The 16,159-nt window shown below is 33.3% G+C and overlaps 1 protein-coding gene across 1 annotated transcript in view; it reads left to right on the forward strand.

Annotated features, from left to right (window-relative positions):
• The window catches only part of LOC132721435 (uncharacterized), a gene marked incomplete at its 3' end in the record, with an annotated part of 142,290 nt that overhangs the window by 38,859 nt on the left and 87,272 nt on the right, over window positions 1–16,159 (forward strand). The window contains exons 2-13 of the mRNA XM_060705741.1: window positions 1,371–1,573; window positions 3,926–4,022; window positions 4,905–4,937; window positions 6,103–6,208; window positions 9,142–9,281; window positions 9,619–9,771; window positions 10,265–10,411; window positions 11,444–11,497; window positions 11,817–11,925; window positions 13,110–13,380; window positions 14,311–14,503; window positions 14,976–14,990. Of these exons, the coding sequence (XP_060561724.1) occupies window positions 1,382–1,573; window positions 3,926–4,022; window positions 4,905–4,937; window positions 6,103–6,208; window positions 9,142–9,281; window positions 9,619–9,771; window positions 10,265–10,411; window positions 11,444–11,497; window positions 11,817–11,925; window positions 13,110–13,380; window positions 14,311–14,503; window positions 14,976–14,990 (1,510 nt within the window). The remainder of the gene's footprint in view (window positions 1–1,370; window positions 1,574–3,925; window positions 4,023–4,904; window positions 4,938–6,102; window positions 6,209–9,141; window positions 9,282–9,618; window positions 9,772–10,264; window positions 10,412–11,443; window positions 11,498–11,816; window positions 11,926–13,109; window positions 13,381–14,310; window positions 14,504–14,975; window positions 14,991–16,159) is intronic.

Below are 16,159 nucleotides of genomic sequence, written 5' to 3' on the forward strand. Positions count from 1 at the left end.
GAAAACTAAAGAACGCTTAGGCCTAGGAACTTCAAACTTGGTATGGTGATTTGTCATGACCAGCAGATTACTCCTATTGATTTTGGGATCAAGGGGTCAAAGGTCAAGGTCACAATGACCTTGTAAGTAAAAACGGTTTCTGATCAATAACTAAAGAACGCTTCGGCCTAGAAACTTCAAACTTGGCATGGTGATTGGTCATGACCAGCAGATGACCCCTATTGATTTTGGGGTCAAAGGTCAAGGTCACATTGACCTTGTATGTTAAAACGGTTTCCGATCAATAATAAGAGAACCCTTAGGCCTAAGAACTTCAAACTTGGCATGGTGATTGGTCATGACCAGCAGATGACCCCTATTGATTTTGGGGTCAAGGGGTCAAAGGTCAAGGTCACATTGACCTTGTAGGTAAAAACGGTTTCTGATCAATTTGCTAAAAACGCCTAGGCCTAGGAACTTCAAACTTTGTATGATGATTGGTCGTGACCAGCAGATGACCCCTATTGAGTTTTGGGTCAAGGGGTCAAAGGTCAAGGTCATGACCAGTAGATACTTTATAACCCTTATTAATTGTTTGATCACTGGGTCAGACGTCATGCATAATAACCTTATCACATGACTAATTGGCTGCTTATAGGGGGCATACATGTTTTACAAACATATCTTGTTAATAATATAGTAATTTCTTAGAAAACCTTCTGGCAAATAGGTGATAAATAAATAAATAATCCTCTAGCAGCAAAAGCTGGTTAAAACATGTGACTTGTCTTACATAGGGGGTGTAAGACAGGGTTTTTTAGCACTGGCGTAAACGGTAGATAAATTCCTGTCTGACATGCATGTCTTATGGACACATTTCTTTATAGTATCTGCCTGCATCAAACTTTTTGTCTGTCTCAAATCCAACAGTGTATTTTTATCTGCAATATTGTCATCTTATATTAGAATAGTTGTTAATTGTTACAATATAAATTTATTCATAAAGCTTGATAGGAAGTCAATAAAATGTATTTCTGTCCCAGTTCTGAAGAAAAAAATGCTTGAAACCATGCCTAATGAAGAATAATTCACGTATTTCTGGGAGAAGTACATTTTTTACAAAGGCAAAGAAGAACAATTTAAACTAGCAAAGACAATTTTCTTAAAACTTTCTCTGATTAACGGAATTATGATTGAAACAAAACAGTTTTTATTCTGCCTAAAAACCATAGCAAGCTCTTGTGAATTGAGGTCATGAGGTTAAGAGGTCAAGGTCATTTTATACTTACTTGAGTAAATTTGTTTGATACTCTGTAATTTGCAGATTTTCAGCAAATACAGAATCTGTTCTTGTACATTAAATTACATTGAATATTCCACTATTATTTAAGGTCTTGCTGGTATGCTGAAATATTTTATGGACAACAAGAGAGAACCAGCAGGTTCGAAACTCGGCTACCTTATAACCCTCGGGCAAGCGAGGAACAAGATACAAGCCGAGGCTGAGGCTCGAGCCTTGGCCATGGAAGGTATTCAGCTTTTGACTATAGGGATTTCACCAGGAGTGTCAGAGAGTGAGCTCATCAGTTACCAGGTAAGTTGGGAATATTTTTCCCTTAATAGCTGCTGAATTTCTATAATATATTTGTCAACCTTTCAGGTTTGGAACTGTCCATTATCTATTTTAGGGATGATAATCAAGATAAAAATTTTAATTTGATCTAGTTGGAATATTAATCTGTTAAGGTCAAAAAGGCCTTTTTATAGAAACATCTTGATCTGGACCTAACCGTATTTGACATACTACTTTCACCACATATAGTTTCCAAGGTTATTTTAGATAATAGCCAGGGCAGTTTCGATAGGGCAGGGATGGTGATGGATTTTTGTGATATATTTGTATACAATTATTGGCTAATTAGTGAGGATTAGATTTCAAAAGGCACATATTACTGCTGAGTATGATTTTTTCTGGTAAGATCTATCAGAGCTACTAATTTTAGTAATAGAGCAAGATACTCTAATTATAAGTTAGTATGAACTTTTATATTTACCACTCCAAATTTAAACTATGTACGAAGGTTGTCCAAAAAATTGGTGCACTGCAGTTATTGTCGTGAGAGTTATTGATAGAAAAACATTAATTATATATCACTTGAAGAGGAAATATATCTCAAATAAGGAAAAAAAAAGAAAAAAACATGTAACATGTATGTCGTGAAAACAAATCGTCATTCAGTTACCTTGGTAACGTAATACCGGCGCACAACAAAAAATTGGGTTTGTTCATTACTTTGATGCATCACGGTACTCTGTAAACACTACATATTAACGTTAAAGTTCAGGAGAAAGTGTGTGAACGTATTCCTAACATCACTAGAAAATATGACGTCATTTGCCCTATTGTAATAGTTGTAAACAAACATTTATGTGTGATCGTCAATACTGTAATTACGTGAAAATGTAAGTCGCTAAACGTCTGGAAATACGGACGATCATTAAATGTGGTGCAAATATTGGCAAAACACCAACAGATACCTACAAAGAACTTAAAAGGACAAGCGGGACAAGTTCAGTGTCACGAAGGCTGGTTTTTAAATAGCACAAACGCTCTGTAGAAGGGAGAAAGAGAGTCAGTAGACGATGACAACCAGTCAGGCAGACGTCCATCCGTAATGCAGGCGCATTTGACAAGGGTTGTCCAATATATTCCTGCACTGGCAGGGTTCGTACAGTCTTAAAAAGTGCTTAAATTTGAGTCTCTTTCTTAAAAAGTGCTTAAAAATGAAAAAAGTGCTTAAAAGTCCTTGAATTTGATTACTCTCTTGAAAAGAGCTTTAAAAGTGCTGAAATTTGCTAAAAATGTGCTTGAAAATGTTTGAATCACAGAATGACATAGTTTTGATAAAAATCAACGCTTAACAAAATAAAAAAAAGGATCCAATTTTGTATCAAAATCAATGAAATTTTTACTCAAGGTAGACAAATTGCAGTTCTTTTGAACTAATCTGTATTTAATGAACCATTTGTTGTTCTTCTATAATGTCTGAAAATGTGTATTCAACAAAAAATGGTGTACAAACTATCCATTATAGGTTGAAGATTGTGTCGGTATATGTGCAACAAATTTGCTTGAAAAATGGGAAAACGTGCTTAAATAGTGCTTAAAAAGTCCTTGAATTTTGGCATTGGATGTCTGTATGAACCTTGACTGGTGGAATATGTTACATGTACGTTGCATAAAAAAAATAAAAACTACACAATACTTTGCATCAATTTTTCCTCTATTGACAGAAAACAAATTAGATTCTATATCATAAATAGCAAAAACCACTTTACAAGCAACAAGCAATTAATACATTATAACAGTAATGAATTTACCCAATTTTTTGTTGAGCACCGGTATTATGTTACTAAGGTAACTTAATGACCATTCTTTTACAAGACACGCCGGTTACTCGGCTTTTTCTTTTGTTTTCTTTTTGTGAGACAGATTTCCCCTTCAAGTGATATATATAATTCATTTGTTTTTAATAACTCTCACGACAATAACTGCAGTGCACGAATTTTTTGGACAACCTTCGTATAAGTGGATATTTAGTGAAAGAATTTTAAATTCCAGACATTTCATGTCAGAAAATATGTGCAAATCGCCAAACAGTATAATCATTCATATCATAATGCTATATTACATCAACAGAATCCTTCAAAGTCACACTCGTGTACAATACAGATTTTTCTTTCTGTATTTTTATATGTAATAGATGCATTAGATATGTAATTATAATAATAAGTAGATCCAAAATTATCTACAGGTAACGTATAAGATAAAAAAGATTTTTTACCAAAATATGAATATTAGTTGAAAAGTACCTGTGAACATTGCATGGTTGTATTTTTGACCCATGCAGGAATATTTTCTCATGAAACTGTTTGAAAATTTCAGATGTTTGAAAAAGTTGACGGCCCTACAATTATCACTAGAATAGAGTCCTTAGCTTCAAGTAGAACTCTACAAGAATTGGACGCTGATCTCCTTAAATGTAAGTTTCTCTTATGAACAATCATATTTATTACCAATTTTGGAGTTATTAGTGTGAAAATTTGAAATAAATTAGCCAACAGTTTAGAGTTTGGTCAGACGTGCCGGCTAGCATCTATACTGGTGGCTAAGGTAAATCACTTCCAGTTCCAGCAGGTTATGGGTGAAGAATCTGAGCTTCGATCATGATCTTGTGGTGAACCAATGGAAAGATCATCAGCAGAACATATCTGTACCTTCTTTATGAATTTGTTCCCTATAAACCACAGCTAAAAATAGATTAAAGTTTAAAGCATCTCTTAAAAAACTTGAATGGATCAACAACAAAAAAAGATACTGCAGAGCTCAGAACGTGACAAATGCAGATTTTTCCCATCTAATCAAGTGGTAAAATGTTTTACAGATACAACATGGTTAATTAATTGGTAGTAAGTGCAATGCATTGATTAGGTTGTGAGTGACAGTGGACCCTGAAAGCATTATTGTTAAAGTTTGTTTGAAACTCTGTTTGTAACGAAAAAACTTACTGAGGTTGCTGATGATTTCTGTTTGATCTATTTTATTCTTAGGTAATTCACTATCAGTTAAGTAAAATAAAATTTGATTGGACCCTTTAAGGAGCTAATAATGCTTTTATTAAAATGAATTTTCCTTTAAACATCATAACATCTTATCATGAAAATTAAAAAAAAAAAAAATTAAAAATAAACGCTAAATTTTTGTATAATGGTTTTGTATTTAAGCATCCTTGGATGAATCTCTTGCGACTTTACTACCCAATGAGATGGAAAATTTTTCAATTGAAAAGTAGTGGCAGCACTTTGATATATAACAGATAACAGATTGCTCTACTTTGTATTTAATAATGTTTTTTTCCTTTCAGATGCTCAAATTTCACGTCCAAGAGGATTAATTTGTAAGTGTTAAGATTATCTGGTTTTGTTTCTTTATGATATATGGTTACCATGGTAATGTCAAAGTTGTTATTACGGGATTTCAAAACCATTTTGTAAATGCTCAATGACATATCTTTATATGAAAAAGCCTCATGGTAAATGTCATAGTTTACTTTTGAAAAATAAAATTTTGTTGTTGATAGGTATTGCTATTTATTGAATAAGATCTAAAAAAATGTTATATGGATACAGGATTATTATGTAAATGGTCAATGACATATCTTTGTATGAAAAGCCTCATGGTAAATGTCACAGTGTACTTTTGAAAAAAAAATTGTTGATAGGTATTTCTGTTAATTGAAAAGGACTAAAAAATATAGATATGGATACAGAATTATTTACTAAGTCAGTTAAGGTCATTAATCTCAAATCACTTGCTCTGATAAATTTGGGTTCAAATCCCATCAACAATGGAAAACGCTAATAAGTTTCTAAGTTTTCTTGAATATGGTTAGTATTCCTACCAAAGTATACAGTATTTGTCAAGCTGAAATAATATCCAATTGTTATGCTGAAAAAAAAGCATCTAATTACTATGCTTGAGGGGTTCATGGCCGAGTGGTTAAGGTGGTTGTCTTTAAACCATGAGCCTGACAAGTGTTGTTGGATTCTACATGTGAAAAAACCATCAAGCTAGCTTACAGAATGTCTCTGGTTCTGCTAAGGTGTTGCCCATTTGTGCTTGAAATGATGTTTAGAGGTGCACCTATACTGTGCAATGTCAAACACAACAAAAAGCAACAACAATTATTAAGCTGAAATATTACTATTTATAACAAGCTAAAAGTGATACCTTTTTAGCAAGCTGAAATATAGATTTTAGCAAATATGTTTAACATTCAGTCGTATCTTTCTCCACCAGTTTAAGCTGAGATTAGGATGCAGATGGTTGATGGTTCAACTTATGGTGTAAGTTTCTGATGAAGTAATGCCCAGAGGAGAACAATGGGTCTCTTTAAGGTTAAAGTCTAAAAGTTCCCATACCACTATAACATGGTTGACCAAAACTAAAAACCTAACATGGTCAATTTTACTGAAAACCTAACTTGAAGTATAAATTTAAACTAGATATAGATAGTATTACATAACAAAGCATACCGTTATATGATAACATGTATACTTTAGATCAATGGGGCGATGCATTTGATCTGGTTGTTTTGGTACACGACGAGAGCGGACGTATTGACGGGGGAGCAGGTGCCCGCAACTTCCTTATTGACTTATTTCATAGGTTTGCTTTTCTGTTAATTTTCAATGGAATGGTGGTAGAACCTTTTGTGTAATAGTTAGTTTGCTTTATATTTAAGGAAGGGGTCCTATAAAGGTCCTGTTTGAAAATTAAACAATGTTGCTATTTCACCAACCAAATGAAATAAATGGGCATCCGTGCTTTCTTTGTAATATATTTGACATAATGTTAATATAACAAGGTTTATATGATATTTTTTTGTCTTGAATGTTTTTTTATTTTTGTTCTGATTAAAAAATCAATTTAACATAGTGATAGCATTTAGTTATGGCAATCAGTCATCACTAAAATTAAGCTATCCAGCTAGCTTACGGGACGTTGGTGGTTCTAATCAGGTGCCTGTTCGTGCCTGAAATAATGCACGGAAGGGCACCTGAGGTCTTCCTCCACCAGTAAAGCTGGAACGTCACCCAATGAACTAAACTGTGTCGGTGTGACGTAAAACCAAAGAAAAAAAAAATCAATAAAAATAATATAACAACTGAATATTAGGAATACATGAGCTACATGAGTGAATTATACTTATGTACAAAATAATAAAAACCACAGAAATTTATTCATGAGATCTGCATGAATTTGATGGATATGTCTGTCTATAGCTCAATATATGAGACAGTATCAACTGAATAACTCACATCATCAGATAATTTACAAGCCACAGTAGGCAAACGTCCATGCTTTTACCTATAAAACAACCTCTGTGATCTTGTGCATCATTCTGGTCCTTCATCACTTTGACCTTCATTTTTTTTCAGGGATAAATATTTCTTTACAATTGTCAACAGGTCTGTCAGGGACAAAATTTAATGTTTCTTTACAAAGGTCTCCAGTTTTGTCAGGGATAAATATTTTTTTACAAATGTCTCCAATTTTATCAGGGACAAATATTTCTTTACAATGGTCTTGATTTTGTTTGGATGTTAAAGGTCTTTATTTTTGTCAGCAACATACACTTTTTTTTTTAAAAAAGTTCCCAATTTCATCAGGGACAAATTAATTATTTTCAATGGTTTTAATTTTGTTGCTTTAGATATAATCCAATCTCAGTATGTACAAAATATCTAAATAATGGAAACTAATCAGTAATGTCTGTAAAACTATTTATGGAAAACATTGGCTGTGTCTACACCTATCCAAGTTTCTTAAATGTCACATTTAGATAAGCTAAATAAATGGCCTTTTCAATATTTTATCAGGCACAATTTTTACTGAAATGTCTAATTAAGATTGCCCAAGATTTATACCTTTGTCTTTGCAATACCATCATGTTTCTGTAAAATATGTGAAAAAAGCGGGAAAATGATGCAATTAGCTAAAACAGAATGGAGTTAATGAAATTGAAATGGGTACATTCTTTTAAAGTAATGGAAAATGTGAGAAAAATATTTTTTTGAGCTGATAAATTGATGTTAATTCTTTATTTGATGAAAGTGATTTACTAAATGAACAAGATCATTTAAAATTCATTTTGACATTTTTTTATTTTTTGCTCTTCTGTGCATCGGTATATTGATCTGTTCATCTGACCAAAATATTGTATACATTTACTAAAGTTTTACAGATCATGAACACTCGATCAGTTATAAAAAGTCAGAAAATAATAATAAAAACAACACTATCACACCTTCAGGGCACATGTTTTGTGTCAAACCGGTGTTATCAGTGTCTTGACAGCCAAAAACTTGTAGAAAAATAGAACATGTTCTAACTTTCTTGCAAGGAATTATCTTCTTGGATGTCACATAATTTCTCTTTTAAATCTTATTCAAGTAGGGTGTCTACACTATCCAATACAAGAGAATATGATACTTGCATTCAAGACTTGGATAGGTGTAGACGGGCTCTTAGATTTATACAGCATTGCAGCTAAGTTGATCAACACTCTATAAAAGAAACTTCTATCACAAATTCTGTCAGAAAACTGGCTGCTTACACCATTCTGCTTTTGTGTTAGATACCACAATGATTTAGTGATTTAGATTTTTCAAGTCTGCTAATCTATTTCTTGTATTGTTAGTGTTATACATTGTGTTTGAAAAGGTTTGACTGATTAGTTTGTTGTTTACACATTCAAGTTCTGGTATTTATATATCAAATTTCCAGACGCAATATTTTCTGTTCAATAGGGCAACTTTAATGAAAGAACAAGATGAATGGTAGGGAAGTAGGTTTAAAGCACCATGCCTCTAGATTTGTGATGGATATTTAAAAAGAAATAAATTTTTGATATTTTTTTAAGCGAAATCAAAAAGAAATTGAAGTTTAAAAAAAACTTAATTTGAGATGGTGAAAGGAGCAGTTGAAGATTGCAATAATACTGCAAATGATGCCTTGTTTGTAAATAATACCTTTACGACAAATTATTTCACAATTTATTTATAACTCTTCTTCAGATTAGAAACATTTCATGAGTTCTAATTTCATAAATACAGCATTATAAAACCCATATTTGCCCTTTCTTTAATGAAATTTTATTCACATTTACCCAAATTTAATTTATTTAAAGTATGTGCATTGTTTAATTATCAACTTCTTAAATGTTGTTTCATTGAATTTTAAAAAAACAAATTTGTGTATGTTTTATGGAAATTACTGCAATAGATGTAGTAGTTCAAGTCCATTGTCTGTCTTGAATATGACATGTCTGCAGCAGTTGATTCCCTTGATCAGTACAGTAGCATGTTCTCCTACTTTGCTCTATAGAGAGAGCATTGGGTTAATAGTGTCCGTAAAAATCTCTGTCAATACAGTCATGTACGTAACTTTTTTTTTTCAAATTCTTGATATGTAAATGCCTCTGTGATGCAGTGGATAACATTGTTGACTATTATACAAATTTAGCACATGCAAGTAAGAAAGGTGTACTGAGTATGGAACACAGTTGGTCATTATCACTTGGAACTTTTTGTTTTCAGATATGAAATTGCAAATGACAAGGTCCAGGGTGGAGTTATATCGTTCGGACTGACGACACAAGATCAGATCATCTTAGGAACTGATCCATTCTATACAGCCTTGTATCTTAAATTGCTTAACCTAGATTTAACTCCTACAGGTAAACACTGATGCCGTTTTATTCTTTTTTTCAAGCAAAGACAAAAAAAAAACAGTGATGCATTTTATGTCAGCATTGCTGCAAAATAGTGTATAAAACTTGTACATGGCAGTGTCACATTGTTTAAGATAAGAAAATATCTCAGCATGCATCTAAGATTATTATCATCTTTTGTTATAAATTATAAATTTTGTTATAAATTATAGATTTTGTTATAAATTAAAGATTTTGTGATAAATTGTACTTCATTGTGCAGTAGAAATTGTTGTTATGTAATTTTGACTACATCAGGTCATGAACCTATCTATGTTGACTAAAGGAAAAATTCTGTTTCAAGGTGGTGCTGATGTTCTAGCTGGCCTAGATGCCCTTTTGAACATGTTTGAAACCCATGGTCGAACATCAGTGCCGAAAGTAGCATTCCTGCTGATGCAAGGCGATGTTGTTTTGGATAGTGTAAGAGCTAAAATACAGGAAATTAGAGATAAAGGTAAAAATGTGGAACAGTTCCTTTTTGGCTCATTTCACAACATGATTACAATATTTGCATAAGAAATCTGGGAGTATATTCTTTATTTTCTTTAAATAATTAAATGTCTGAAAATTGTACATCTATATTCATTAATGTCTTGAAAAAAGTTCCCTTTAAAGAATTCAAATACAACTTTAGCCATTAACCCGCTAGTAGCAGCTGAATTTTAGAATGACACCAGTATGGACTAAGATCCAGACAGCACATCTGTGCCATTTAATCACTATAAGTCTACACAGTGTTTGCTATTCAGTCAGAAAAATTTAGAAAATTTCTTATTAAAGTGATTATTGATTTTGTCTACATTGAAAGACGGACAGTTCGATTCAAGATTCTTAACATGGTAAAGATTTAATATGATAATTATTTTACATCAGACACTGCATTAATGCAGTTGCAGATTGAATTTTGAATTTTTTTAATCAGATATTTTGTATATTTCATTTTCAAGACATCGCCATAGTAACAGTTGGTATAGGAGCAGGGACAGATATGGTTGACCTGCAGTACATTGCTAATCACAAGGAACTTGCTTTCCTGCAGACGAACTGGCAGTCACTGCAAGTCACACCTACAATGGACGCTTCTATAATTGCCTGTAGGAATTATGATTATAATTTGTTATAAGTAAATTTAGTTAAGTGTAACATTACAATTCTTAAGGGCCTATGTGGTCAAGTGGTTAGGATTGCTTACTTCAAATCACTTGCTGTTCATTGCTGTGAGTAGAAAACTTTTTAGTGACATCTTCATGCTTGGAAAGTAGTCTAAATGTTCTAATTCTAAATATGCCTAAAATAATGTGACAGACACCTGAGTTCCTCTACCAGTAAAAACTAAAAAAAATCTTCTTTCAAACACCAACACACCTGGAAAGTCCATATGACCTGTGTACAGCTGTTGCTACTGAAGACCCAACAAGTTTTTTTTCAAAATATCTTCATTTAAGCTTCATCTATAGCAATGCTCAACAGCAGACATCTGTTTGTAATTCCATTCATTTGTTTGTTTGCTGATGTCTCAGATATTAATTGATCCCAACCTGTCATGGACTCATTCCATTAATTAGGTTGTGAGAGTTAGAACAAATACTAATATCCAGTCTAAGATCAGTTAATAATATCATCAGTCTGCATACTGTGACCTCCATTTTCAAGTGTTTAAGGTCACTGACCCAAAGTTACTTGTCCTTTAAGTTTTGTTTTGATTCATATAGGGACATAGGATAATTACCTGTAAAAAGTTAGCTTGACAGTTTTGAAAAAGATGTCTACCCAGGTACCTTCTCACGTTTGCAATGGTACAGATAAATTGGGGAATCTTTTTTTAACCAGCAAAGTCGGAAAGTCATTACTATAGTGTATGACTTGAACAATGTCAGGTCACCTTAAAACCTGGCAGAAAATAGTTACTGTTATTTATGAACCAATGAAAAGTAACCCTGGCCCACCTTAGTTTTAGATTTCCAAACCCCTGGTTTTAGATGTTAAAATTCAGACAGGTCAAGTCATGGATGATTAGACAGGCCTGATTCAACATTAATGGCATAACCAATAAGATTATCTCTGTTGAAATCAAGGAAAGAAAAAAAAGCTTTTGAAATTTGTTTTTTTCTTCTTCTTTTTTTTAGTGGCTCGAGGCAGCTTTAAAGCACAAGGAACTGGAGATATCCTAAGATTGCCTAGTAAGTTTTTATTTTTAAGTACTCCTTGTAATTTAAAGTAATTATATAACCTGTCTTATTTAAGTGGAACAGAATGAAAGGTTAGAGGTAAGCGGCAAGAATTAGTTTTTGATGTTTCAGCATTTCACGTTCATCTGCCATAAATTCACTTCAGCATACTCGGGCAGTATCAGTCAAATTATAAAAAAAATATAACTCAGTTGATCTCATTGATATGTTTCATGTTTCGTGGAATTTTAATGTAATTCTTATAACATTTTTGTTTATGTTACATTCCTCTGCATATTATTGAATGGTTTAATGAATGAAATTATTTCAGCTCAGTGCACTGGGGAAGGTGTTGGGATCATATTTGTATTGGACGCTTCAAATAGTTTTCAAACTATATTCGAAGCTGTTAAAAGATTTGCAGCTGCATTGATGAGTGGGTATGTATATTATTATATTATAGAGATAAGTTTTGTTCACTAATACTTATGTAGGCTTCAATCTCATAACATGTAAATTGAATCTCTCATGTTGAGAATATGTAATCCAGGTTGCTTAGTTAGACATTATTCATTCAAGCTGGATGTTAAAGAAGATTGCAGTATTATTTGAACCACTGTCAAATCTGCTTCCTGGTTTTCATTTAATCTCATTGCCTTTTAATACTGTCAGTTTAAATTTCATTGCCATTCATACCTGTGGCTTTGAATTGCATTGCCCTTCTTTGCTGTGGGCTTTAATTGCATAGCCCTTCTTTGCTGTGGGTTTGGATTGTATTGTCCTTCTTTGCTGTGGGCTTTAATTGCATAGCCCTTCTTTGCTGTGGGTTTGGATTGTATTGTCCTTCTTTGCTGTGGGCTTTAATTGCATAGCCCTTCTTTGCTGTGGGTTTGGATTGTATTGTCCTTCTTTGCTGTGGGCTTTAATTGCATAGCCCTTCTTTGCTGTGGGTTTGGATTGTATTGTCCTTCTTTGCTGTGGGCCTGGTATTGCATTGTCTTTCTCTGTGGTAGACTTGGATTGCATTGCCCTTCTTTGCTTTCGGTTTTGATTGCATTGCCCTTCTTTGCTGTGGGCTTTGATTGCATTGCCCTTCTTTGCTGTGGGCTTTGATTGCATTGCTCTTCTTTGCTGTGGGCTTTGAATTGCATTGCCCTTTTTTGCTGTGACCTTTGATTGCATTGTCTTTGAGTGTTGTGATTGCTGACTGCATCGCAATTTACTGCTATAGATTTAAATATACTATTTACTGTTTTGGGTTTAACTTAAATCTATTCAATCACTACATGTACTTATTTTTAAATTTTCCCTTAAATTAATAAAAGGTTTTGTCCAGATTGCAAGATGGTCAAGTCCATTTGATATATTTAGTGGGGTAAGGGTTGGAATGTAGTATTTTGATTAATGAAATAATGTTAATAAGAAATGTGGATGGTACAGCTGTCTCAAATTGGTGAAATCATAATGTTTAGGGAATCACTTGGTCACAGCTAGACCACCACTTTTCTGGATAAGGACCTTTTAAGAAGCTAAAAAACAGCATAGGAACATGTATTCATTCTATTGATATTAAAGTAAAAACTTTTAGTCATATTCACCTGAATAATTCTTTTATGTCTTCAAGGTTTTCTGCTCCTGTTGAAATTGGTGCTATAGCGTATGCCAACATCGTTCTATCAAACTACATAACGCCCGGAGATTACATGTCTTTTGTTGAGCTCTACGCACACTTCATGGCAAATGTGAATTTAGACCCAACCTTAATGACAACATCTACACATTTGGCACTTGAAAAGATGAGGGAAATGTTTAGTCAGAAAAATCCCTCATACAAAGAAAAAGTAGGCATTGTCATCACAGACGGCAAATCATCGTCTGCTATTGATACCACTGCGGTAAGAATTTTTAGTACACTATATTATTCAATAAATGACAGGTTGAAATGAAAAATGTTAAAGATGTACTAGGACCAATTTGTGTTTAAATGGGCATGTCAAACAAAGGTATAAGCAGACGTAAACATTTGTAATATAATATTTCCTGTTAGGACAGTACTGTACATGATCAGATAGCATTTGATTGGAAAAAAACAACTGAAAAACAAAAAGAATGTCATTTCTTGTTATTTAAAACTAAGGAAATGTTTAGAAATTTTTTTTTAAATAGGCACTTTGTCATACACTCAGTTACCCATTATTGAGTTTCCAATCCGGTTTTTAGCTAGAAACCAACTGTACCTGTTTAAAAGGATAAAAGTGACACCCCTAATACAAAGGACCAGTACAAATTGTGACTTATAATCAAGAGGATAGTTCTTGCAGTGAATCAATGGGGATAGTTCTTGCAGTGATTCAGTGGGGGGATAGTATTAGCAGTTAATCAGAGAGATAGTTGTACCAGTAAATGAAGGAGATAGTGCCTTAAGTGAATCAATGGGATATTTCTATGGACGAATCCAATCAAGGGGATAGTTTTAGCAAGGGGATAGTTCTAGCACTGGTCCATCTGTTGTTTTGAGTTTGATATGACTAGGCTGGGTATCAGTTCAGTGTATCTATGGCATGATGTAATGCTCATATTACAGAAGGTCTAAAAGAGTACTGTAAAATTGTGCAATATGCTCAATGCTACAAGATGACACTTTTATAATTTACATGTATATACTATTGTGATATATATTTGTAAAGGGAGACATGAAAATCATATTGGATGCTGCTGTAATAAAATTGTATCTAGTGCTGTAGACTCAACTTACAAAATATAATTGATAGCAATCTCAATTCTTGACAGCCAAATAAAGTAACAAGTTTTGTCTTTATTTCTAGGAAGCCGAGAGGGCTCGGAACGACGGAATCAAGATGATTGCCATCAGCTTTCTGGATGATACTTTTGAGAACGAGTTGGGTTCTATCACTGGGGAGGAGATTACTGGAGGAGTTAATCATAAATTTTTGTACAGTAACTCTGACTTGACAAATCCTAGCAAATTAGAGGCCATACAAAAACTTATTTGTGCCTGTAAGTAACAGTTTTATTGACACACAAGACATGTTATGTTCACACTGTTATCATTGTAATTCTGTTGTAAAGAATTTGTAAAAGATATTATGTTATATCTTTATATAAATATTTGAATATGACTGAAATGTGACCTTTCAACCTTTTTTGCTTTACATGTATCATATTTCTAATATTTGGGATGATTTACTTACATAAAGGGAGTTAATTCAATTATAAAAGTTTTTTATAGAGATATATTATTCCCCTTTAACATTCACATTTCAATAACTGATACAATCAAAAATGAGTTTGTGTAAATCAAAGTTTCATTCAAATGTAGACTGTTCCAAAAAAATGTATTGCACTTGCAGGCTTTTTAGATATTAAGTGTGAACTATAAATGAAGTAACTAAAGGTTATGCTTAAGTCAAATTATATACAAATGTAAATGCAATTTATGTTCAATATTTTTTTGACCTTACTTTTTCAGTGATAAGACCAAATGGTAAGTTGAAACTGGTGTTTCTTTTATGGTAAATCAAAATTATTTCAAAACTTTCTTTTTTTTTTTTGCATGTAAATTATTTATTTTGGCTGGATAGAGAATAGTTTTTAGCTCACCTGTCACAAAGTGACAGGGTGAGCTTTTGTGATCGCTTTTCGTCCGGCGTCCGTCCGTCCGTCCGTCCGTCCGTCCGTCGTCCGTAAACTTTTACTTTAAATGACATCTCCTCATAAACCACTAAGCCAATTTCATCCAAACTTCACAGGAATGTTCCTTTGGTGGTCACCTTTAAAAATTGTTCAAAGAATTTAATTCCATGCAGAACTCTGGTTGCCATGGCAACGGAAAGAAAAAACTTTAAATATCTTCTTTTAAAAAACCATAAGAGCTAGAGCTTAGATATTTGGCATGAAACATCTTCTAGTGAGTGTCTACCAAGTTTGTTCAAATAAAAGCCCTGGGGTCAAAATTGGCCCCGCCCCGGGGGGTCATTGATTTTCCCTATATGCATATAGTAAAAACTTAAAAAATCTTCTTTTAAAGAACCCAAAGAGCTAGAGCTAAGATATTTAGCATGAAACATGTTCTAATGGGTGTCTACCAAGTTTGTTCAAATAAAAGCCCTGGGGTCAAAATTGGCCCCGCCCCGGGGGGTCATTGATTTTCCCTATATGCATATAGTAAAAACTTTAAAAATCTTCTTTTAAAGAACCCAAAGAGCTAGAGCTAAGATATTTAGCATGAAACATGTTCTAATGGGTGTCTACCAAGTTTGTTCAAATAAAAGCCCTGGGGTCAAAATTGGCCCCGCCCTGGGGGGTCATTGATTTTCCCTATATGCATATAGTAAAAACTTAAAAAATCTTCTTTTAAAGAACCAAAAGAGTTAGAGCTAAGATATTTAGCATGAAACATGTTCTAATAAGTGTCTACTAAGTTTGTTCAAATAAAAGCCCTGGGGTCAAAATTGGCCCCGCCCCGGGGGGTCATTGATTTTCCTTATATGCATATAGTAAAAACTTAAAAAATCTTCTTTTAAAGAACTCAAAGAGCTATGGCTAAGATATTTAGCATCAAACATGTTCTAATTGGTGTCTACCAAGTTTGTTCAATTAAAAGCCCTGGGGTCAAAATTGGTCCCGCCCCGGGGGTCATTGATTTTCTTTATA

The sequence above is a fragment of the Ruditapes philippinarum genome, unplaced genomic scaffold (assembly GCF_026571515.1).
Source record: "Ruditapes philippinarum isolate M1 unplaced genomic scaffold, ASM2657151v2 ctg2817_1_1_1_1, whole genome shotgun sequence".
Lineage (NCBI taxonomy): Eukaryota > Metazoa > Mollusca > Bivalvia > Venerida > Veneridae > Ruditapes > Ruditapes philippinarum.